General features: G+C 41.8%; 1 protein-coding gene across 8 annotated transcripts in view; it reads right to left on the bottom strand.

Annotated features, from left to right (window-relative positions):
• Window positions 1-26,151, bottom strand: part of dnmt3ab (DNA (cytosine-5-)-methyltransferase 3 alpha b) — an 87,883-nt gene that overhangs the window by 47,499 nt on the left and 14,233 nt on the right. For 3 of the 8 annotated variants that reach the window (XM_015969559.3, XM_015969558.3, XM_070547071.1), the window contains 3 exons: window positions 25,501-25,852; window positions 19,157-19,203; window positions 1,748-1,894 (listed from right to left, as the gene is read on the bottom strand). In XM_015969559.3, the coding sequence (XP_015825045.3) occupies window positions 1,748-1,894; window positions 19,157-19,203; window positions 25,501-25,852 (546 nt within the window). The other 5 variants (XM_015969560.3, XM_054741754.2, XM_070547072.1 and 2 more) reach the window with 5 other exon arrangements.

A 26,151-nucleotide genomic window follows, 5' to 3' on the forward strand; every position in this document is an offset into this window, starting at 1 on the left:
TTTGAGCTTTAGAAACACTGGTACAGCTGTCAGTTAACACACACACACACACACACACACACACACACACACACACACACACACACACACACACACACACACACAGTTGAGAGCTAGAGGTGTATCAAATGTCCCACAGGCACTTTTTAAGTATATGTTTATAATTAATGTAAAATTATTTAAATTTAATCTAGAGGTGGCCATATTGTTTATTTCTTGTCCAGAGAAAGAAAGATCTATCATGATAAGCTAAATGTATGATGATGTAATTGAATCTACTGAAGATCAAATGGGTCATGCACCGTGGCGTTATTAGTTAATAGGGCAAACATGGCTGGAGTCTAACAGTATCGGCTCATATCAGCAATTCTACCGTAATGACTCAGAGTCTCTGGTTGCTCTTTTCTGAGTCTTATTTTCGGGCTACTGTCGCCGTAACCCACGCCTTATAAAATCATAACCTTTTCAACAGAATCACTCATAACAAAGTATAAAACCAGAACAACATTTCTCACCTGTTGAGCTCGCCTTCAAAATAAAATGTTAACCCTATAGTTTACTATTCAAACCCTTACAATACGTTTGAGGTAATTAGGTCACTCTGGCTATCCGTAGATGTTTTCTCATTACACAGGGGAGGGAGGGGTTTGGCTCATCTCCGCACAAGCAGGATGGATAAACAGAGCTCTGTTGGCATTGAACGTCCCCAAACAATTAGAAACCAGGATGCCAAATGCAAAGTTTAGAGCAGCACATTTACCCAGAGGCTCTTAGATTGTGCAAACTTGTGAGAATACATGTAATAACCGCTTAGAGACAGAACAACGTGTCGCTTGCAAAGCGGCTAATCGCTAGCATATCAGTTTGACCAGTTACATTGATATAAAGATATAAAGTCATCTTATATCTTGTTTAAAAATTATATCGATATTTTAAAAATATCGATATATCGCCCAGCCCTGCAAGCAACTCTTCTAAATTTACAACTGCTGGTTGTTTTTGACAGCGTCTGCTTATGTAATTTCCTACTGAGTTCCAACCAATCAGCTTCAGTTAAGGAAAAGTTGCGCTCAGCTACTCCACCGGGTCATTTTGAGTAGCTTCCCCTGTTTAGGGACTCCAAATGTTCCTGAAAATGACCTGTTTGACCGGCCCGGTGAAGTGGACATGCAAGTGTCAGGAAGTATGAGTAAAATTACCCTGAAGTTTCAGTAGTGGAAACATGCGTAACGAGGTATAACTTACAGGATATTAAAAATAGAAAACTATAAAGTACAAGCATGAAAAGAACAAAGTCCTTAGTATTAGTTATGCTAAGGGACTTGTCTTGATTTTCATGTCCTATAAAAATACCGAGCTTGTGTAACGACTTAAAGCAAAGAACAACAACTTTTATATGAATTCACTGAACCCTGGATACAAAACATCAAAGTTAGTGAGAACAAATGAAATCCAAATTTAACACTTTTGTCAAGGAAGCAGAATGATGTTAAAGCAAGAAACAGATGTTGCACACAGATGTTTGCGATTTCTCTCCTGCTCATAGGAAAGACGAGAACAAAGCCAGGAAAAGCAGTGAGGAAATTCCACTGAAATAAATGGTACCTTCATGAGATATCAAATGACCCATCAAATACACTTGGTCATGACCCAACCAGGAGCTCTGAATTTGACCCAAACACCTTTAGTCAGCACCTGTCACTCATTCTGTGGGCTATGGTGGCTGGGACAGACTTGGGGTACTCACCTCCATCTTCCACTTGGCCATCCACTCCTCTCTGGTCCGCTTGCTAATGTAATATGGGTCACCAGCCTGGAAGGTTACTCTGGGCATGGGCCTTTGTCGAAGGCTGATCTCCCAACCAACTCCCCCTCGTTGCCTGCCTCGACCTCCCTGTTTAAGGTATTAAAAACAAACGTTAGCTACTTGATTTTGAATCTTCCTCTGAGCTATTCCTATCAAAGGGCACACAAATCTGTAGCAAAAGTGTGAGTGATCTGAGGTTGAGCTTATGTTCAACTTTCAGAAAAGTGATGATTAATTTTGTAAAGGGAGGTCCCAAAACACTCTGCCAACAATCTCAAGTCCACTGGTACAAACTGGCATGAAAAGCTCCCAAGTGTATTTGATATTTCAAATCTATACACAATTAGGTACCATGTTATCACAGTGTCAAAAGCAAGAAAACCACTAGGTTTAATGGGTCTTAGGTGGCTTCCTGTCCTGCAAAGACACAGTAGGTTTAGAGCTGAAGAAAAGCATGAGTGTTAGCTGTTTTAGGAACAAAGTTAGAATAAACACACAATGACCAAGACACACCTTTAACTTTTCCCACATATTCTAACAGCAAACATACATTAATAAAAACAACTAACCTGTACTGTCAAGTCAAGCTTGGATTTTTTTCAGAGTAGGAACCATCTTCAGCAGAAGGGACAATAAAGGTGACGCACCACCCTCTGAAAGGTAACTTTACCAGAGAGCATGGTGTTCTGACTCAGTCATTCAGAAAGTCTGTTCAGAACTAAATACATCTAGCAATATCAGAGAGGCAGCCGGTAAGATGAATTTATAACATATGCTGGTTGTGTATGGACTTTGCTGCTGGTTAAATAAGGAACTGCTGACCTGTTTGTTTGTTTGCCTAGGCGTGGCCCAAACAATTGAGATTCTGGGTGATTTGTTTGGTTTCACCATAGCATTGTGGTTATTTGCCAAGTAGTGAGATAAGATAATTACTCTTTTTCTGTATTTATAGAATCAGAAAATGCTCTTAGCAAATTGTTTGTGGTGATCAATCTGCTCCCAAAATGGTTTGTCCATTTTTTTGGGTTCTGTGATTAGATTTCAATTATATGATGTTTGTTAACGCTGTATAAAGTTAATGCTAAAAATAATGATGCAAAACTAATATAAGGGTATATGTTTGCTTGTTTGAAGGTTTTTCGCCTGACCTGACCCGAGCTGACATGCTGGAAAATAAACACAACAGCAAAAAGTAAAGCATCGTTTCAGTCTCTGAGTGAAATCCAGTTCCTCAACTCTGGGTGGATGTTTATCCCTCTCAAGTGGGAAGGCACAAGAGTGCAGGACTTGACAGTGAAAAACCAGCTGGAGAAAGGAAAGGATCTGACTGTGCAAAATATCTGACCAAGAGAAGTCACTTGAGCAACTGAAGGCAGACAGAACAACAACCAAAAGATCTTTCACTCGCTGGGTCAACAGCATAATGGGCTCGACACACGGGAGGCGACAAACGACAGCGATCAGCGAAATTTGTCGCTGTCGCTTTTATTACCTGACACACGGGAGGCGATCCGAGCCAGCGGCAAAGCCGTCTACGCGTTCTGTTCCATGGCGAAATCGAAACTTCCGTTGTTTTGCTTGGCTGTGTCAGGTTGGAGGGAATTAAGGTTATTTAAGCGGTTCAGAGTTAATAAAGGTGGTAGATATGATGTTTCACAAGGTGCTGTTAGAGTTATGTGAAATCTTACTTGTGATTTTACTATATAAAACATAATAATAATCAACTTCTCCTTCATGTTTGCTCGGAGGTGTACGGAGCATCCTGTCCGCTCATTGGTCAGTGAATGAAACCTCCGTTGATTGGTCCTCGTCCGAGCGACAGCGATGAAAAGTTGAAAATGTTTCAACTTTCTGGGATCGCGTCGCTGGGTCGCCTGTGTACGACACGTGCACGAGCGCAAAATTTCACACGCACGTTTTTCGCGTTTCGCTTGGTAGGAGGGAGACCAGCGATTATCGCTTTGTTGCGCATGTCTCATTGAAAATGAATGGAGGAGAGGCGATGTCGCCTCCCGTGTGTCGAGCCCATAATGCGGACATACAAGGATATGACCGAGGAGACGCTTAAAGATAGTTTTGACAAACTCACATCAGAGGCTGAGAAGGTCATGGCAGCAAATGAAGATCTAGAAGCTGCTCTCCTTCTAGAGTAGGAGTTGGTCAGAGATAAAGACGTGTCATTAACACAGCAGCAGCAAGATGATTTGGAAAATACTACAAATGAATGCGAGAAGAAACTGAATGAAGTTAAAAGTCTGATCCAGAGTACTCTTTGGGAAAACTTTGGAATCACTGAAGTGTCCACAGCTTTGCAAGCAGCATAGACAGAGTGCGAGCATGCAGCTGATGTACAGCCTGATACAAAGCACGAAGCATATGAGTTCACCCTCAATCACCTGAAATATTTGATGAGGACAGTAAGGGAGGTTCATAGGAGATGGAAAAGATGGGATTCCTCCTGAAGAGCAGAAGGACCTGCAGAGTCATCTCCAAAAGCTTGAACTCCACATCCCTAGACTGGTTTCAAGAAAAGCAGATTTCATCCAAACAAGAACAAAAGATCATACTGAGAAACAAAGTCTGACAAATGCAATGCCTAATTATCTTGTCCCAGTTATAAAATTGAAACCAACATCTCTTCCCTAATTTTCTGGAAACAAACGTGACTTCCATAGGTGGAAAAAGGATTGGGAAGCTCTACAGCAACAAGGAGAACCAACTGGGTCCAAAGAGGTGAAAAAGTTCCAGTTACTGATCAGCATTGAGGACAAGGTTATAGGAGAACTTCGTCTCACCATGTACAATACTGCAGAAGACATCTTTTGTATCTTAGCGAACCAGTTTGGAAATGAAGCATCCATTGCCATTGAAATAGTGGAAGAACTGCAAAGATTGCCAGCAGTTAAAGGTCATCAGCCAAGGAAAATTGTGGAATTAATTCAAACTGTAGAGAAAGCACTCCGAAACTTGAAAGACCTTGGGAACACAGGTGCCATCAGAAACCCTCTTGTAACTAAGTCCTTAGAAAGTAAGCTTCCAGAACTGCTTAAAAAAGAGTGGCTAATCTATGCAGCTGACAACACTGTGGTCTCAAAGGGCAAGAAAGCATATACGAGAGCAACTGCGGGATGAAGAGCCGGCCAGAAAGGACACCAGACCTGATCTGAAATACACCCGGAAAAGGTCAACCAACAATTACATGCCAGGTTGTGTGGTTTGTGGGGATGGAGGCCACAAAAGAAAACGTTATTTCTGCAAGCAATTCCATACATTAAAACTGTCAGAAAGAAAAGCTGCAGTAAGTAAATTGGGAGCATGCAAAAGGTGTCTGGAAGTCCATGATGACAGCCAATACTGCAAGCCTGACTACTTATGCAGAAGCCAGAGTTTAAAGATGGGAAAAACCCTGATCATCACTACTATCTGTGCCCTAAGACAGAGGCAGGGTTTCCCTTACATAGGCGTAGCCGTGGCGGCCCGCCACGGCTGAAATCCCACCGCCACGCCTACAAGATCCCAAGTTTCTTTTTTGCGCTGTTTCCCGAAGAAGCAGCGGGAACTACTATGTTGTCGCTTGTGATCACAGCCGGTGGGCAGCAAGGAGCAGGCAGGGCAAGGTGAAGTTACAGCATAAGTTACTGAGTTTAAAATTAGAAAGGTAGCAGTGGATATAATGCTTTTTGGTTTACATGTTTCAATAGCATTAAGATAAATGAGTGTTGACGGTCATGACAGGGTTTCCTCCCCCCACCAGGATAAGCATCACTTATTCATGTAAAATTTATTTATTTTTTCATGTCTGACTTTAACCGCATCTAATACTGTATTACGGCGTGAGCGCAATAGCGACAACTTAAGATCGATGTGTGAGCAGCGTGAGAGGTCGGGTGTTTTCATCTGAACCCTTAAAACCTCCAGCAGGCTACGCTGCACTATTGACATGTTAGCGCGCAACGTGACATGTCTTGGAGAAAGCGTAAAAACACGTTGGACGCTTCTTCTGAAGCAGAGCACGACGTTGCCTCGGCTCGTTCACGGCCGAGCCGGACTGAGCTCGATAACATTGAACCAGCACAGCCACTGGGTCGTTGGAGCTGCCCCGTGACTGCCTGATGGAAAACCAGCGGGTTTCATCAGACTCGTAAAGTTTCTTGTTTTTGCTGGGGACCCCCTGTATTTTACCACTCCCTCCTGCAGTCTTCCCCTATTAACATTTAAAATGATTCTGTAAATTCCGTGTATCAATAGAAAAAATCTCTGCCTCCACCAGCTGCAGTAAATGTAGTCTCCAAATAATATATAAGAGGTGCATTCACCTGTGTATCTCCTTTGATCCGCATTAGTGATATTTTCAGCACCAGAACAGTGAAGCAACAGATTCCTGAGTTTGTTAGTAATTTTATTTATTAGGTGCATCTAACCTGTTCTATTTTTCTCTGAAATGAGATCAAATCAGTGCTTCTATGGGTTGGCTCCACTCTGCACTAGAACATTTTACTTTATTTAGAGACTTGTCATAATTTCTCAAAAAAGAAAAATTCCTAGGGGAAACACTGCAGAGGTGAAAAAAAATGATGTGGGTCAAAGATGGAGAAGAGAGCATAAAAAGGAAGATGAAAGCATAAGGAATTACACATGTGAGCAAGAAGAGTTCCTGAAGAAACTTTCACCTGAATTTGAGAAACAATGCAGAGATGTATTTTCCAATTCTGCATCTAGAGCTCTCAGTACCTTGACAGACCAATCAGACCTCTTGACGGCAAGTGGGTTGCAAGAATTGCCAGTGATCATGATGCTCCTAGAAGTTACAGCTAATGCTGGGCAAAAAATTGGTGCACTCATTGATCTAGCATCTGATACAAATTATATAACCCACAAGGCTGCTCAGAAGTTGAATCTCAGAAGTGAGGAAATCACACTTGTCATTCATGGAGTTGGAGGCATGAAGACTCAAGTGGAGACGAAACGATATCTCCTAAAGATCAGTGTGAAAACCTCTAAAGGCAGTTTCATTAGGGCTGTCGCAATAATCGAAAGAACAATATATCGCGATATTAAGAAACCCACCGCGCTGCATGACGTGCCACCGCAATTACCACACTTGATTAAATCTCGCAACAGCGCATGCTGAGAGGTAAAGTCTGCGCTGATCGAGGAGATAGTAGGGCACTTTTTTTATTTCCGTTAGATGTTGCAGCCAAATTTGCATTTCAAAGTTAAACCTCCTGAATGTTGTTTTTAAGTTCAGTCAGAGAATACCGTTACTGCCCTTTGATCTGCATTCAATAAAGTGTTAAAAATGGCCATGTATTTTTTTCTAACATTTTTTTAAATGTGTAAGCACAATGTTTCAAAGGAAATATTGCCATGAGTTTAGTAATTAACAAACAAATTTGCTAAGTACATAAATAAAAACGGGGTGCAATAATATCGCATATCGCAATATTGAGCTGCCCTGACTCACCGCAGGGGGAATTCCTCAATCGTGACAGCCCTAAGTTTCATATCATCAAATGACATGCTATCAGGGTATATACAGCAATCCTTAAGTAAAATTTACTACTTTTTAATACTTTTTTTACTACCTTCAGAATTTTTTTAAAACCGTCACAACACTAAATTGCAAGTGTTAATCAGCGACCTATTTACACATATTTTAACATATATAACATACAAAAAGCATAGACTTAGAGACTCACTGATGTTGACAACGTATTGCGCATATTTATTTTACTTAGAAAATATGCCAGGCACTTCTTTTCAGCGGTTCAGACAGTTGACCACGGGGCCTGAAATGATGCAGAACGACCACTGAATATGACGTCATCATAATGTGACCGGATATGCTAAAGTAGGGCTGCTCAATTATGGCAAAAACAATAATCACGACTATTGTGACTGAAATTGAGATCTCGATTATTTAAGACGATTTTTCAATTTATGTAGATTTTTTTAATTTATTTTTATTCAGTCATAAAACTGCTCAGGGCACAATCAGGGCAAAAATAAACAAGAAACAAGATGATCACTAAAAGAACTCCTGATTCCCAGTATAAAAAGACCAATATACTTATAGCTCATAGTTTATGACCCAAGGGCTGTAGACCTTGGTTTAACTCATTTAAGTCTAACCCGTACAGACCCAAATACCAATATCTTGCAAATACTGACAGCAAGAATTATACAGTGGCATTCATAACAAATAAATGCAAATAAATTGATGTTCACAAAATGTTGCATAACATTTATTGAGTCATGTCAAGGTGCTGTAGGAGAGTGCACTAGCACCGTGTCCTCAGAGAGATTAGTTATTAGTTATCAGCGTGAGGAACTTATTTCTACCTTATTTATAAACTATTTATTTACAAGTCCATCAGTTAATGTAATAATTGTCCCAACCACAGCTGCACCCCCACCCCCCAACCCGGTCTCACAGCAATCGGGGCAAGCTGCATGTGTGTTTAGCGCGCCGCACGCGCACACTTAGCCGTTTTTAGTGGCTCAGGAGCCCGCAGGTACGGTGTGTGTCACTCACTCTGGTTACTCCAACAGGGAGCCGGCTCCGAGAGCCGTTTCATTAGCGACTGACACATCACTACATCATTCCCTTTCCTAATGTCCTGAAGAACGGTCCGGAGCGCAGGCGGAGTGTTTAGCTAACCTGCAGCAGGAAATGTCGACGATAGTTATCCAGAAAGTAGCTAAGGGTTACCAGAGATGTTTCTGAGGTGTTCGCTAGGTACTTTTAAGATTTAAAAAGTCAAGAAGGGGGTCTGAAAAGCTGTTGGAAATAGCGTCAAAGTCGCTAAGTTGGCAACGGAGCGCTTCATTTGTAACTCAGGGCAGCTCAAGTGGGAGGAGCAAATAATCGGCTTGTTTTATTTTTATAATCGTTCAAAACATTTCATTCGGAATATATTTCTATGTCGATGTTCAGAATACGACACCTGATAGTCTGAAAAAAATAATACCTAACTTGGAAAAAATAATACCTCTGAGACCAAATTTAACACTTTTAATGGCCTTAAATTTGACTATTTTTATTTATCACTTTTTAATACTTTTTAAAACCCCGCGGACACCCTGGCTATGGACTTGATAGCATACCACATACTCACAAGCATGTTTCCCCAGAGCAACTAAAAAGTTCTTCCCAGACATGCCACTAGAAGAGTTTGTGAGATCAAAGGACACACCCTGCATTATTTGAGGAGTGTGTTTTCTCAGCCCACATGTCAAAGACACATTTTGCAAGGTCGATGAGGACCGCTGCTCTTCGATATGAAGAATTAAACACCTCCATGACAAAACAGGTATCAAGCAGTCAAGATACTTCCTTTCATAAAACAAACACATCAGTTACAAGTAAGCATTTCTTGGACTGATGGAGATGGGATAGTATTGGAGCTGTGGTTGCTGCTGTGGAAGCTGCCAACCAGGCAGCAAAGAAATGACTTTGGCCGAGGAAAGAGAACTGGAAGTCATAAGAGGGCGTCTCACTTACATCATGAAGGACAGCCATAGCAAAGAACCTCACTGGCATGCTAAATATCCTTGGATTGAGGATCCAACCTCTTTGCCAAATAACAAAAAAGGAGTCCAAGCAACATTCTTTTGGACCGAAAAACAGCTTGCCAAGGAACCAGAATGAAAAGTTGCATATGCTGCTCAAATTCATGAGATGATTGATCGGGGAGCTGCAATAAAGTTATCCACAGATGCACTTTTAAACTGGAATGGGCTGGTCTGGTATGTAAGTCACCGCATAGCTTTAAACCCACACTCTGTGACAACACCAGTAAGACTGGTGTGGAACAGGAGTCAGAGAGGTGTAAGCTTAAATGAACTTCTCTTTAAAGGCCCAGATGTCCTTAACCAAATCCGTGCTGTTCTCCTCCGATTCAGGGACGGGAAATATGCTGCCCTGGGTGATGTAAGGAAAATGTATAATTCAGTCTGGTTGGAAGACAGAGATGCATCTTCATAGATTTCTGTGGCGAGAATCAGAGGAGGAAAATCTTGGAGAATATGCAGTCACAAGAGTAAACATCGAGGACAAGCTAGCAGGGTGCATTGCCCAATTAGCAATGCGCGAAACTGCAAGACTCCCAGCTTTTGCTCATTTGGATGAGGAGCAGGATGTTCTTCAGTATGACAGCTATGTTGATGATATTCTCACATCACACAATAGCCTTGACCAACTTAAACGGGGCGACGGTGGCACAGGAGTTAAGTGCTTGCCCCGTAATCGGAAGGTTGCAGGTTCGAGCCCCGCTCAAGTTTGTTGCTGTCGTGTCCTTGGGCAAGACACTTAACCCACCTTGCCTGCTGGTGGTGGTCAGAAGGACCGGTGGCGCCTGTGCTTGGCAGCCTCGCCTCTGTCAGTGTGCCCCAGGGCAGCTGTGGCTACATCGTAGCTTATCACCATCAGCATGTGAATATGTGTGAATGGGTGAATGACTGATTGTATTGTAAAGCGCCTTGGGGGGTCCCAGGACTCTAGAAGGCGCTATATCAAATAAAGGCCATTTACCATTTAAAGTTATCACTGCAAATGTGAAACTTACCTTAAAAGCAGGAGGCTTTGAAATTAAACCTTGTCTCCTTTCGGGGCTAACCCCCAAATTCCACTACCTCCACTCCGCTCCGCTCCGCCCCGGTCCGCCCCCGCCTTCCGCAGCCGCTCGCTTCCGAACTCAATTTTTACTGCTACCCGCTCTACAACGGCTCCGCTCTGGTGCGGAGACCTGAGGGGGGCAAACAAGCATGCGCGGGATTTTCGAGATCTTGCGATACAGTCCGAGCAATAAACGCGGAAGTTAGATCCAAACACCCGTTTTGTGGGAGAAGCATCGAAATGAACTGTTTAATCTGCCCATCATTTGTGTTGAGAGATCAGCAATGTTTGGATCAACAAAGTGTGACTACTTTGACAGTGGAAACTGTATTTTGGCTTACTTTTGTGCATTTAAACTTCAGCCGCCATTGATAGTTATTAAAAGTTGTTAAACCTGTGCATATGAAACAAAAAACCCTTTTGTTTATCGATTTATTGTGAAAAACGGAAGTGGTGCTTGCTCCTTTTCCTGTTGGGCGGTTGTGATTTCTGTCCAACTACTGCGGAGGTGCTCCGGCGTCCGGCAAAAATAGGATCGATTCTATTTTTGCCGGACGCCGGAACAGAGGGCGGCGCACGGCGCCGCACTGCCGGAGCACGGCCGCAGTAGTGGAATTGCTCTGATTGACTACAACGGGACCGATTTTGCTCCGGCGTTCGTGTCGGAGCGGAGCGGAGGTAGTGGAATTTGGGGGTAAGTGCGAGGACAGACTGTAAGCAAAAAGTAAAGCATCGTTTCAGTCTCTGAGTGAAATCCAGTTCCTCAACTCTGGGTGGATGTTTATCCCTCTTAAGTGGGAAGGCACAAAAGAGTGCAGGACTTGACAAGTACTATGAGACATAAAATCCATTGTTTTTATTTTTGAGTATGTTTTTAACGTAACCTAGTAAATACCAACAGGTAGTGTCAGCAAATGTTAGTTCAGATCTATAAAAGCCCCAGAAATAGTAAATAATTAAATGATTAACAAAAAAACAATCAACACTGAACTACAGCAATACAGATTAACATTTGTGTTTTAGTGAAATGTTATATTTTATGTTGAGACCCTGCATCTACATCTGTTGGCATTTAAGCACTAATATACATGTTTATGTTCAATAATACAAATTATCCATGTTCTGGTAAAACCTAGCGTTTAGATTTTCAAGTTCATTCTAGTAAAATAATGGGAATGTGTTCTTAATTATGATTTAAAACATATGGTAACTGAGTTTACACAGACAACCTCACGTTGTATTATTAGTGTCAGTATGCTGCAGGAATTCCATGCACACAGTGCAAGAAATTACTGGAACAAAAATGGCCCTGTCATCATTTAAAAAGAAATCACCACTCATGTTGGTTTTAGTTCAAAGTTGAAAGGAGCCACTTTCAGGAGGATTGAAGAACTACGTGTAGCCCCAGAGCCACAGCTTGCAGACCTCAACACTCCAATGCAACTATTTAAGAAATAGTAATATTTACTTCAAAGTTTCAATCTTTGGTGATTGGTGTTTAACGCTTTTGAGACATGGAATAAAATATTTATTGGAATTATATATAAATATATATATTTCTTAGTTTTCTTTTATTTTTATTTTTTACAGAGTCGTCATGAATTTGCCCTTTTTAATTGTAAAACGTTTCTGCTGCAGGTTTCGTTTTAAAACGTGTCACTGATGCAGTTTCAGTTTAACAAAGCCAATCTCTTGAGTTAAGAAGTCACGTGGTAAACTATAATTACGGCGTGGTGACTATTGTGCCACTAATAACTATAAAATGACGAAATATGTAATTATTTTGGAGTAATTACGAATGAAGCGTTAACACTTTGCGTTGTAACCTTAAAATCATGTTAAAAGTGAAGAATTGCTTTTGCTCTTACCCTTCTCCGCGAGTTACTTTCGCTGCTGTCTCGTGGCACCACCGTCGTCTCCGTGCGTGCGCGGAAGTGCGCGCGAGAACCCAGACCCAGTAATGATGACGTTAAAACGGTTCACACTCACGTTTAATAAACTGCTCGAACACGCCACAGCGAGCATCTGGCCAATTTGACATTAGTATATCTTTTTAAAATCGTTTGTGAAGATGTCAGACTAACATCAGCCTTCCACATCACGTTTGTTTTGTACTATTAATCAAGTTTAAATTATCATGTTTAAAAAGACGGAATGCAAACTAAACTACCCAATTTAAATGTAAAACTATAGTCAAATTTAAAAAATAAAATGGAAAAATGTATTTATTAAAGATAATAATGATGCCATATGATTATAAACTGCAATTAGCTGTGTCCAAGAAGTAGATACTGTAAATACTTTGAATAAATGGTGGTATATGTTGAAAAAGAAAATACTGTACATGGTAGTAAGAGTTTTACTGCCTGTGGAGAGGAGCTGTTGGACATTTGAGGCTTTCTGCAGCCATTCTCTTAGAATAACTGCCCATATATAAAGTGAAAGAAATCATGGGAATTTATTCTTACTTTATGGTCTTCAAGCCAGAGAACAAGACTTTGAGATTGTTAAGACATTCTTACCACTTGTTGTAGAGATGCCCAGTAACAGTCTGGTTGCCTTAGCAACAAGTGATGCAGGCTGTAGAGATGCTCTCAATAGTGAAAAATGTGCCAAAGATGAAAGTAGAGATTCAAAAAGACTTAATCTCACTTTATACAAAAATGACAACAATAATATTCTATTTCTTCACATAACTGTATTAAAACTATAAAATAACTACAGTTTAGGTTGCATCATGTTTTGTTTGGGTTCGTGTTAAGAAGAGTCTGACAGAAGATTTTCATTTAAGACTTCATGCATTTTGACTCAATGTACAGTAAAAGTATTGATGAGTATTTGTACAGCAAATTTATCCAATAAGGAAACCAATAAAAGTTCCAGGATAAGAGGTCATCCACAGACCCTAATCTTCCCTGCATCCATGGTTTGTTAAAGTTTCTGTTGGTTTTTAGTTAATGGCCTTTCTCTTCTCTCATAAATGATTCCATTATTTTAACATGAACCCTCTGGTTTGCACAGTTAGTAGCACTATTGACTAGCAGCTACACAGTATCAGGTTTGAACTGTGGCTGCAGCCTTCGTGAAGTTAGTATGTTCTTCTCATGCATGAGTGATGGGTTCTAATGGTTATACTCAAGTACTCCGGTTTCCCCCCACAGACCAACAACACACATGTTAGATTGACTGGAGGCACTAAATGTTCTCTAGGGGAAAGTGTGGGACTGATTGTTAATCTTTGTGTATCCATGATTGACTGAAGACCTGTCCAGAGTGTCCCCACCTCTCTCGAGTCACTTTATGTTTACATAATCACTCCCTTTGTGTATTCAGTCATTGCGTTACCCTTGTGTTTTTCTATAAATACTATCCTTAGTATACTTTGCTCAACCCAGCAGTCTTAGTCCTTGGTCTTTTTTGTGCCAAGATGGCAGTTTTTGCTGTTATTAAATTCCTGTCTATTATCACTTACAGATTGCGCCTTCTGTCCTTTGGTCATTTTCCATTTTATTGCAGTTTTTGTGCCATTTTAACACCACATGTGCAGCTCAGAAATGATCCACATGTTTATTTATTGTATTTAATAAAATAACTCCCAGAGCACCAAATGGGTCCTGAGCTAACCAAACCAGTTAACTCTATGAAGACCTCTGCATGCCCTCTCGACATCTTACCCTCATCTTTGTTTAAAAGTGCTTTTCAGTCCATCGGTCCCAGTGTGCTTTCTATAATTAATGCTTCTCTGGTTCCTGGTCAGGTCCCTGCTTACTTTAAGAATGCTGTAATCCACCCGCTTCTTAAAAAACCGAGTCTTGACCCCTCTCTCCATAGCAGCTTCAGACCTGTCTCTAAACTTCCGTTCATCTCCAAGATCTTGAAAAAGGTTGTGGCTAAACAACTCACAGCTGCTCTTAATGAACATAACATCTATGAGAGCTTCCAGTCAGGTTTTCATAGAGCTCATTCTACTGAAGCAGCTCTTCTTAGGGTCTCTAATGACCTTCTGACTCACAGTGTTGCAGGGGACTGTTCTGTTCTGGTCCTGCTGGACCTGACTGCAGCCTTTGACACTGTTGACCATCACCTGCTACTGGAGAGGCTGGGTCGGCCTATCAGGAACTGCTCTGGAGTGGTTCTCCTCTTATCTTTCTGAGCACTCCTTCTCTGTGACCGTCTCCAAGTTTAGGTCCTCCACCACCTCTCTTACCCATGGTGTCCCATAAGGTTCTGTCCTAGGGCCTCTACTCTTCATTATCTATCTGCTTCCTCTTCCGCACATCCTGAGCTTCTTTAAAGAAATATCCAACCATCTTTATGCAGATGACATCCAACTGTACATCTCCTTTAAGCCCCATGAGATGTCTAAGCTGCAGCTGTTACACACCTGCTTAGACTCTATTGAAACCTGGATGGCTGGGAGCTTTCTACAGCTGAATGAAGAGAAGACTGAGATCCTCATCTGTGTCCCAGACAAGCTGGTTCCCAAAGTCAGAGACTCTCTTGGTCAGCTTGCTTCTCACACCAAACCCTCTGTCAGGAATCTTGGCGTGACCTTTGACCCAGCTCTCACCCTGGATCCTCATGTCAGTTCTCTTGTTCGCTCTTTCTTCTTCCATCTCAGGAACATTGCTAAGCTGAGTCCCATTCTGTCCCACTCTGAACTTGAGACAGTTATCCACACCTTCATCTCCTCACGCTTAGACTACTGTAACTCTCTTTTCACGTGTCTGAGCAGAACCTCCCTGAACTGTCTACAGGTGGTTCAGAATGCCTGTGCTCGGCTTCTGACCAAGTCCTCCAAACACACCCACATCACCCCGCTTCTCCTCCAGCTTCATTGGCTGCCAGTCAACTTCAGGGTTCATTTCAAGATCCTGGTTCTGGTCTATAGGGCCTTACATGGACAAGCACCATCTTACATTGGTGATCTTCTTAGTCCCTACACCCCCAGCAGGTCCCTGAGGTCCAGTGATCAAAGCCTACTGGTTGTGCAGAGCACCAGGCTAAAGACCAAAGGTGACAGATCATTTGCTGCTGTGGCCCCCAGACTCTGGACCTCTCTTCCCCTGAGCCTGAGATCAGTGGACTCAATGGTATCCTTTTCTGGGTTTCCTTGTTTCCTGTTTCTTAGATTCATTCATTCATTCATCCCAAGCCTCAGTCACCTTTAGCCACTTATCTACCCCAGTCCTGATAGATTTCTTATTTAGTTGTGTATTTTCTTCAGTCATTCCCTCTTCATGGTTTAGGTTATTCTCCCATGAATCTAGTTTAGTTGTACTTATGTTTTCTATTTTTGAGTTCTGTTCCCTTGGTCCAGTTCTGTTTAACTTAGTCATCCATTAGTGTCTTCTTTCAGCATTTAATTCTAGTCTAGTCTAAAGACCAAAGGTGACAGATCATTTGCTGCTGTGGCCCACAGACTCTGGAACTCTCTCCCCCTGAGCCTGAGATCAGTGGACTCAGTGGTCTCCTTTAAAAAGCAGCTGAAGACTCACTTGTTCAAGCTGGCTTTTGTATGACCTTCTTCACCCTCTCCTTGTTATGCTCTCCCCACCTATTCCACCTTCCTCAGGATCCACTGATTTCCCTCTTTCTTATTCACTCTCTCTCTCTCTCTTTCTTTACATATTTTTGCTACTTTTAAATATATTTTTAATCATTTTCTTAATATTTTTTTATATTTTACATATTTTGTTTTTGTGAGGCACCTCGTGATTTTTATCTTTAGAGGTGCTATAGAAAAGATCTTTTCCTCTTCTTAACTTTTTAGGCTATTTATAATATCAAAGATATAAGCAGTTTACTGTATTTATAGGCTGGGTTAACTGGCTTTAGTTTGTAGAATGCACAGTTAAGGTCAAAGGTTTGAGAATGACACAAATATTAATAATCACAAAGTTTTCTGCATCAGTTTTTGTGAAGACATCTTAAGGCTCCACCAGTGCAACTTGCTCAGTAATGTCGGCAGGGAGGCGTGAGTCCATCCTCAGCACAGTGAGGTAAACACTGTTGGAGAATGGCCAGGAAGGGAGGCTAAAGTATAATTTCTGGTAAAGAATACATCAGGGACAGACTCTGCTAAAGGTCCAGTCGTTTTCTCTGATGAATACACTTTATGTTTCTTAAGGGAAGTCCAGAAAAAAAACTATCTGGAAAGTAAAAAGCCAAAAAGGTTCTTTGATCTGTCCTTTGTCCTACCAACAGTAAAACATCCTGAGAGCATTCATGTGTGAGGTTGCTTCTCAGCTAAAACCTGGTTCGCACAGCAAGATAATCATGTACATTTTTGACCAACCCCATGCAGATTTAGCTGTAATGGCTCTAAAGATATTCTTATCAGATAATCCTACCTTGTGTGGTGTGTCACGAGAGCTCTGGTGTGTTTGGAATGTTGTTGGGGCTGCTCTGATTATAAATCTGGGCTTTCAAACATGCTGGATTGTCTTGCTGTAATCTCAATGACAAACTGGTGTCCTGCATGTTGAAAGCGACGCGTAGCCATTCAGAGAGCAAGGTGACGTAAGCGCCCAGCATGCTCCTCCTGTGCCATGTTTGTTTATTTCAAAGTCACATTTTATGACGCAATTTTTCCCAAAACTAGTACATTTGTGATTTTGGATATCACCGTGTGGTTTCTCATGTTTCAAAAACTATCTGATACTTTATAAATCCTGCCGTGTGAACCGGGAGACATAACTATTTAGCCTCAGAACACAGATGTGAATATAGAATGTGCCTAAACACCCTCCCAGAGGAACTCCTTCCACCCAAGAACAGTTTAGGTTTTTTTTTTCCAGCAGAATAGAGAACCATGCCATGGAGTCAAAGGGGTAAGTATGGCTTAGCTCACACAGCAGGATAACTATGTCCATTGTTGACCTAATTCTCCTCTTCTGACAATCTTCAAGGTGTCAAACACTCGTTTAATCAATACATTTGCAGTGGTCTCTAGAAGGAATAAATGCCTTGTAAGTCGTATTTTGGGGGAAAGAGGCAGCAGTACACAGAAACTAGAAAATTGTCACATCATGAGAGCTTCAGACGGCAGGATTTGGAGACTAATTTCCTGATTTTTGCACATCTCACCTCAGATTGGCTAACAGCAATGCAATTCTACCACTGACCCAGTCTGCTCTGCAACTTTGATGTTTTATCTCCACAAATAACACAAGCCTGGAGGAGTTCTGCAGTGTGGTGGAGTTGCTAATGCTAATGGTTAGCTTCTATTAGCTAAGACGTTCTCTCCTATTTCCTGGATGCTAAGCCAACAACAGCCTTCCCTGTCGCGAGTCAAGATGAGTGAGTCCAAGAATGTTGGGTGACAGTGTGACGTAGATCTGTCAGGATTTTCTTATCCTAGAGTTTCACCGTCTATTTTCTATCAGAAGCTAATGCAGGAGATAGGTGTAGGAGACTATTTTCATGTTCAGCCTGCATTAAAATTTCAGAATGACTGATTATAATCAGAAATAATAAAAAACGGGTTTTCAGTGTTTCATACATTTAAGAATGCATATGATTTCCCAAAGACAATATTTTCAAATATTCCTACCGTCTGTGGTGTGTTAAGAGTCTGGTCTACTCAAAAGCATGCTGGGACATGTTGGATTGTCTTGTCCTGATCGAGAGGCCAAACGAGCATGCTGCCATTTGAATGTGACTTCTAAAGGTTTTGCAAGATTTCCCGTCTGACCTAGGAATGTTTGTGAGTGAAATCTGTTTGAGTTTCCTTTGCTGTGCAACTTCAGCACACGCACTTTGGAAACAAACTTTTACATCCCTATATTAAATCACCATGCGTGGCATCTCTCATGTTTTGAAAATTGTCTGACGTTTAAATCCTCCCATGTGAACCGGGCCTAAGTCACTTGAGGAATATCAAATTACCATTTTAGGTCCATATCCAGGAAAATCACCAGACCATAATCCTATAGAGACTTAATAGTGTAACATCCAGAAAGGTTCATTTTCATTACAGTAGTCAGTCCTCAAAGCAAAGTTGCACCTTCTGAAAACCTCCAAGCATTGATTATGCAGGAAGGCAGCCATCAGTAAGGATTAGAACAAGACATTAATTGACAACATGGCTGAAGGAATCACCAAGGTCTTAAAAAAGATAAACAACTCTGCAATTGTTGAAATTTTGCATGAAATTAATGTCAATAAATGCCACTGGAAGTAATAAAATGCTTGTCATTATATTCAGTAACCTTAGAAATATCTGACCTAAACATCTGAAAACATCCTGAAGCAGCTAACTTTGAGAAAACCAAAATTTGGATCATTCTCAAACGCTTTAGTAAAGACCGTAAAGTGTTTGAAGATATTAGAACTGAACACTCCTGCAACTTGGCGGGAAAGCAAAACATTTAATTCTCCATGGTTTTGAGTTATTCTTGGTGAGCTAAACAGCACCTGACCCTCATCTTGCAGTACAACATAAAAGGAAACTCCAGCCATACGTAATCAAACAGAATTCTCTTAAATAGCCAACTTACCAGATTCTTATTGACTTGAAGCAAAAAACGTGCTTTAGCCACACTTACAAAGCCCTCTGTTCAGTATGCTACAAACGCACCGATCTCACAGGCAAGCAGAGGACGCACAGTTTGAGACAGGAAACATAATTCAGCCTCAGAAAAAGGAAGCTGTAGGCCTCAAGACTTTGATAGAAACCTTAAGAGTTACACCAGCCAGAGAACAAAGACACAACAGTGCAGAAATCGTACCTCAGTCTTGATTGCATCACACCCTTCGTCCTCCTTTTGCTCCACATCTAGAGAGAAGACAGCGACACAATGAACGTCTTGAATTGTTAATAAGGCAGATGGAATAGGTTGTCCAGTTAAACTAACGTGGACTTTTATTCATCAATAGTTAGCGCTATCACTGTTCAAACGTGTTGGATCAAGTCAAAGTCAAATGAGACGGTGGCTCTGGAAGTCGGCCGGTTCACATTCAGAGCGCTATATCATCTGGAATCAGTGAAGCTTGTGTGCTCAGGTGTCATATGAGGAACTGATGCAACCCAGAAGGTCTGGAGAGGCTGCCCAGGTTATAATGAGAGTGGAGAGGGGCCATGTTTACTTTGGCAACTGTTTACCACCTGACCTTAGATTTTCCTTCATTAGACAGCTGGTGGCCATTAACATGGCCCTGTTTAGCCTCTGGATCATAAAACCAACGGCATCTTACCCGAGAGCTGTAAACTCTCTGAATAAATGTCCAAAACCTGAACTTAATCTGAACAGTTAGATCCACATGGAGAAAAGCAAATCCTTGCATTTGTTTCAATCATTTCCTTTACTGTGAAAACTGTTTATGATGTTATGTACACAATATTGTAAAGTTCTCAAACTGTCTGTTAGCACATCAAGTATTTGTTGCAAACAATGTTCAGCTGCTAGCGCGCCAACTTTTAGCTCAGCATCTGCAAAACCCATCAACATACATTGATGTCATATGCTTGTCGTGAGGTTTTGTGAGAATGTTCGACGTAATAATAATAAAGGGGATGCAAAAAATTATTAACCAGAGGAAGAAGTCTTAAAAATACATATAAAGTTAATATATGATAAACTGGACATCAATAAAGACATAAATTAGCATAAAATCTGTTTTATATGAGAAATCATTCATTTTTTTGTAATGTGCGTTTGAGGCAACAGTGTGTTAATTTCCTTTCCTTTAATCCAAGTAAAGATGTAGTTGTTATGGTTACACAGCTGCCCAGCACAAAGTACCCTGCTGAGTCTGTTGATCAACAGCGCTTTTTGCTGTGGCGGCCATGTTGAGCTGAGTTAATTCCGGTGAGTTTCATTAAAATCCATGCAGTGGTCCAAGAGGTGTTTGGCTCTTACATACAAATGAACACCTTGAGACAGCAGGCAATAATAAATCTTTAGCACAGGAAGAAAATGTCCATACACGCAGAGGAAGTTGCAAAACTAAACGTGTGGGTTGAGCAGCAGCAGGTAGAAAAAAAGCCCAGAGAAGATTTGTTGACATGTGCGCACAAACCACAACCTAACAAAGAGAAGGCTGAGGCACCGTTGAAGCCTCGGCCAGGACTTCCTTCTAACTCAGCCATGATTTAAGATGGGGAGGTCTGCAACAACATGGGCATGTTATCCATTGTTCAACAGCGTTGTTTGTGTTGCTCAGCAGAGCAGCGATGGGGTCAGATAGGGAGTACGGATGCCAACCAGATAAAACGTATGAGTCCCGGTCAGGATTCAGGATTTGGTAAATCATTAGAAGACAGCTAAGATCACCACAGGGTTTTTTTTACACAAGACATGTCCGTTTTCATTTCTAAGCGTCCATCCAGATTTCATACAGAATAAAGGCATTATTCGATGATCCAGGCCTGGTGTTTAGCACGGCCTGAGTACACACAACTATCGGCTGGGCTGAAGCCCAAACTCTATGTTAACACTCAAGAGGCTAAGAACAACTTTTGAAGACAAGTTTTCTGCAGACAAAACCAGCTTGTCAGTGAAGTACCCGACACACTCGTTGAAAGAGAAAGCCTCCTCCTGAGCAGCCTCTTTGGGTTTCCTCTATGTGTTGCTGAGTGCCCCGGTCCCCCACCCTTCACCCCTCTCTCGTCTCCTTGTCATCATCAGGAATAAGTGCGTGTATAACAAATTGGTGGTGCATGCAGAATGCCAGGGTCACTGGGTTTGTGAGGGGAGCTGGCTAACGTTGCCCACAGAGAGTATAACGTGCCAGTTTGAGCAGGTTCCAGCTCTAGAAGCCGGAGCTACAAGGCTTCCTGTGCCCTCCAGATGGATAACAGAAACCCTGTATGAATATCAATCCACGCCGATGATCCCACCAAGGTCCCTGCTCTGAGAAACACTGTAAAAAATTAACTGCTTTCTCATCAATTTGATTTGCTGATTATAAATGTGCCACAGTGTGTGGTTAAAACCAAACATAATCCCACACTACGGCAGCATTTAGCTAACAAAATCCCTGTTAAAAGTATTAAAGTTTCTTTTTTTGAACCAAACTTCTAGTTGTTATTTTTGTTTTTGAGCCAATATACATATATATATGTACACTCAACAAAAATATAAACGCAACACCTTTGTTTCTGCTCCGATTTTTCATGAGATGGACTTAAAGATCTAAAATTCATTCCAGATACACAATATTACCATTTCTCTTAAACATTGTTCACAAATCAGTCTAAATGTGTGATAGTGAGCATCTGTGCTTTGCTGAGATAATCCATCCCACCTCACAGGTGTGCCACATCAAGATGCTGATCTGACATCATGAGTAGTGCACAGGTGTACCTTATACTGCCCACAATAAAAGGCCACCCTGGAATGTGCAGCTACACGTGGGAGGGGGGGGGGGTCGCTGGAGTTTTTGACAATTAAAATTGCGCCCACATTTTCTAAGTTAAACACATTTCTTTTAACAAGTTTTAGTTTCTGCATCTTGCTTCAGCCCTCTCCCCCCTCCCCCTGCGCAGCGGCCACAAACTCACTGATGTGCCTGCAGCCTCTCAGAGTTCCTGCTGCTCTAAACATTAAAATAATAATTACATTTTCCGTTCCTCACTTCTGATTACATTCAATGGTGTCTGTTTGTTGCAACCACCAGGTACAAAAACAAACTTGTTTTTATTTGACTATTTTTCTGTCCTGTCTGTTTATTATCTTCCTCATCTCCTCTCAATCCTAAAGAAAAAACTGCTACCTGGCTCCCTACGTATTCACCTTATGAGTTACCTTTGAACTGCAGTTCGAGATCTATTGACCGCAAAAAGCAGCGGAGTGCGCACCGGCCACACCAGCCGCATCGGTGAGGTGCGTCACCAGAGGACAAAACAGGTGATGCGCTCTGCTCCACAGCAGCGAAACCTCTGCTGACATATACATATGTATATATATATATATATATATATATATATATATATATATATATATATATATATATATATATATATATATATAATGTCAATGAGCGAAATGCATCAGGCACAAATAAAAGACAGAAAACATAAAAGGAAATGAGCCGACATGAACGATCGCGTGTTAAATTTGTTTTTGAGGTGGTGACACCTAATTTGACAATGTTACTGTGGCCGTGCTCAGGACGCAGATGTCTGGAGCGCATCAACGATCAGAGCTTTGCATGCGCAAGCTGGTTAAGGTTAGGATGGGGGTGAGGGGATGATTAAGTTGCAAGAGGGAAAAGGTCACAATTCGGTCAAATATCCGTTTTACGGCGGGCGTCACATACTGACGCTCTGGCACAGCGCGTCGCCTCCCAACGCGCAGGGGCTCGTCACCTGCAGTCTTTTCCGAGGACTGCATCTTGTCAGTCATTATCACGTGTCAGCTAGTAGTCTGTGAAAGTCATAAAAAGTCACTACAGAGCATATATGTGAAGTACAGATGTGAATATCTACCACTGAGGCTGATTCGATTCGTATCTCGATAAAGTACCAACGATATGATACATTAACAATACGGTGAACCTTCCTGCCAATACGATTCAATACAATTTATCCCTGTTAATGATTCATTAATGATGATTCGGTACAATTCATGCTGTGATTTAAAATGATTCAGCACATTAGAAATAATTGACAAGCCAACATCTGTTTTTTAAACATCATCACCATTCTTTTCCCTCTCTTTCTCTGTGAAGGGTGTATTTGATACTCTATTGTTTTTGATTATCGCCAAATTCAACATGAAACATGCACTTCATCAGAGATGTTTACATATTTTATTTGTCTGTTGAAATAATTAACACTAAGTCAACACAGCACACAACAAAACACTCCACGTCTGAGCTTCACCCAGACTGGATGCCTGCGCCCACCGAGGCATAACTGAGCCTCAATTGTGCAGCAGATCAAACGGTTCAGTTCCAATGGCCTCTCGCAGCAACCACCTGCGGGTACAAAACAGAAACCAGGTGCTCAAGACTGGACCTGATCTCGAGTGAGCATGCACACCTTTGGATTCAATTCCAAACTCTGCGGAGCCATCAGGTGGCAGGAGGATTCCATTGAGAAACTTTCACACAACCCTAACCCTTCAGACAGTCACTCTGCTCAGAAATGTTACAATAATAAGGAATTATCTTAGATTACCTCGTTTAAAGCTTCCGATATGCAGATGAAATAAAGTGCTTGGAAGAACGCGCTGCTGCAGAGATCTGCAAAGATCAGAGACCATTTCATGGACATTTCAGGAAGTTTATTTTATTTTGGTCGGTTAAGAGGGGAAGCCCGTCTTTCAATATGTCCGACAACAGTTCGTTTTTCTAACTGCAGCTACGCACCACCTGGCCTCCGCTAAAAGATGCTGATGGTGTTTTCAATGCACCTAAAAACAACGAGTGCATAGCAGGTAAATTACGAAGTCATCAATGTAACCGTGGTTTTTATCCAAGACAATACATTTTGATGAGCAATCAGCTGACCAGCACACTGACCAGCACAGTCGCATCGTTAACGCCATAAACAAACCACCAGTTCAGATCGGTGAATCTCTCCATCCCTACTGTGGGACACATTCTCTGAGTCTCTGACTTCATTTAAACAAATGTGTTCATACTAACACATTGATTAAGGACACTTTATATATTATTTTACTTCTACTTAAAGGGCAGCTGTAGCTCGGGAGGTAGAGCGGGTTGCAGGTTCGATCCCAGCTTCTGCAGAGGATGCTGCTGTTGTGTCCTTCGACAAGACACTTAACCCACCATGCCTGCTGGTGGCGCTGGTGCTCCTTGCTTCTGTCAGCGTGCCCCAGGGCAGCTGTGGCTACATTGTAGCTCATCATCACCTGTGTGTGAATGGGTGGATGACTGATTTTGTTGTGAAGCGCTTTGGGGGTTGTAGAACCTTAAGAAGGGGCTATACAAAAACAGGGTATTTACCATTCTATGCAATTGATGTTAAAATTGTTAAAATTAAGATTATTTCACGTAAGCCTGCAGCTTAAAGGGGGACTACAGCACCATGACTAGGCTACCTGAGAATACTTTGGGATGTCTGCTCCATAGGCGGGACTTATCCAAGATATTTATACTTTTTAAACTATTAAACAACTCTTTATACTCGTTTTTTCCTTCTTTTTACTATTGTTCAATTTTAAATTAATTCATTTTTTCAAATACATTTTACTCCAAAAACAATAATATACTCATTTGTACTCATTTGTACTTCGAATACACACATAAAATGTAGCTGTTGATGCTGCAACATTTTATGAGTTGATGCAGACCTGTCTTTAAACTAAAGACAAAGTGAAGTAGTTCCTATAATCAATAACAATAAGAATGACCAGAGATCCAGTCAGTCTGTTGGAGGCGTGTGTGTGTGTGTGTGTGTGTGTGTGTGTGTGTGTGTGTGTGTGTGTGTGTGTGTGTGTGTGTGTGTGTGTGTGTGTGTGTGTGTGTGTGTGTGTGTGTGTGTGTGTGTGTGTGTGTGTGTGTGTGTGTGTGTGTGTGTGTGTGTGGTGGATGGTCATCCCTGCTTTTGGTTGAAGGACTCGTAACAAATCCCGGATCAGGTGAAAACAGAGTGCAGACACAGTTTTGGGGCACAACGCCATCCCACTGGCACAGACCTCTTCGGGGACCTGCCAGCTCCCCACAGAGGCTTGTTGCCAGGAGACGGGTTGCTCCACCCCCTACATTTATTTAATTCCAGTTCTCATCAAGGTCAAAGCTAGCATATTTGTGGGTTATTAGTGGTTCATTAAGTTCGGTTTGGGACCCCACTGAGGGTCATGATGCACCTAGAGGGGGACATTGAAATGGTCTCCATGTATTTCATGTTTTAAATAGCAGTAAAAATCTTTTTTTTAGGATTATGATGCAATCTCACAGTAATGATGGCTGTTTCCTGTACATCTGCAGGAATACACCACTTCTAGCAGCACTGTTACTAATTTTAGAAATTGTGGTCACATGCTCTAGACGTGAAGATGCAGACAACTATTTATAGATGAGCCTCTCGAGTCACATGCTTTTTCAAATTCTTTGGCTTCACAGAGGAAAAAACTGTTACTATAATCAGAAGCCAAAAACTCACATTTCGTTGGGCGCTCCAGTTTCCGTCTTCCTCTTTTCTTGCGCTGCATCATCAGTCCGTCATCCTTGTCTTTCTCCGAGTCCTGCTCATCCTGGCTGGACAGGAAGCCGTTCTCATTGGAGGGACTCAGGCTGCGATCCTGGGAGCTGTCCTCAGCCTGGCAGGAGGAGAGCTCCAAGGAGATCCCATTCTCCACCTCCCTCCTCTCCTGTTTGGGGAAGCAGGCGTCAGGCATCTTGTCTTCATGTGTGTCCATCTCTCCATTGTGGACTTGTGCCATGAATGGCCTGCGCACCCCAGAGTAACTTTTGCTGACGTTCAGACTGCCTGCGAGCGAGCTGCAGCTCTCCACCTGCAGTCGGGGGGAGAAGAGGTTAAAATGTCAACGTCCTGGTCATCCATCAGCCTCCCAGACTGTTGCTGCAGTAGCTAAGACACTATTTGTAACTTTAAAGGTACGAAACGCTGCTGTGGCTGTCAGCGAGTATGCTGAACAACAAAAAACCGTCTCACTTCTTTGCAGTTTTAGCCAAACGTATGTTTTTCAAATTAAATCTGCAGTAGATTAAAGATAAACGCCAAATCATCTCCTCAGTCTCCTCTGTTCTGGTCAGATGAAATCAAACCTGTCACTTCACTCTTGACTTTATT

This window comes from Nothobranchius furzeri, chromosome 18 (genome assembly GCF_043380555.1).
Source record: "Nothobranchius furzeri strain GRZ-AD chromosome 18, NfurGRZ-RIMD1, whole genome shotgun sequence".
NCBI classification, from domain to species: domain Eukaryota; kingdom Metazoa; phylum Chordata; class Actinopteri; order Cyprinodontiformes; family Nothobranchiidae; genus Nothobranchius; species Nothobranchius furzeri.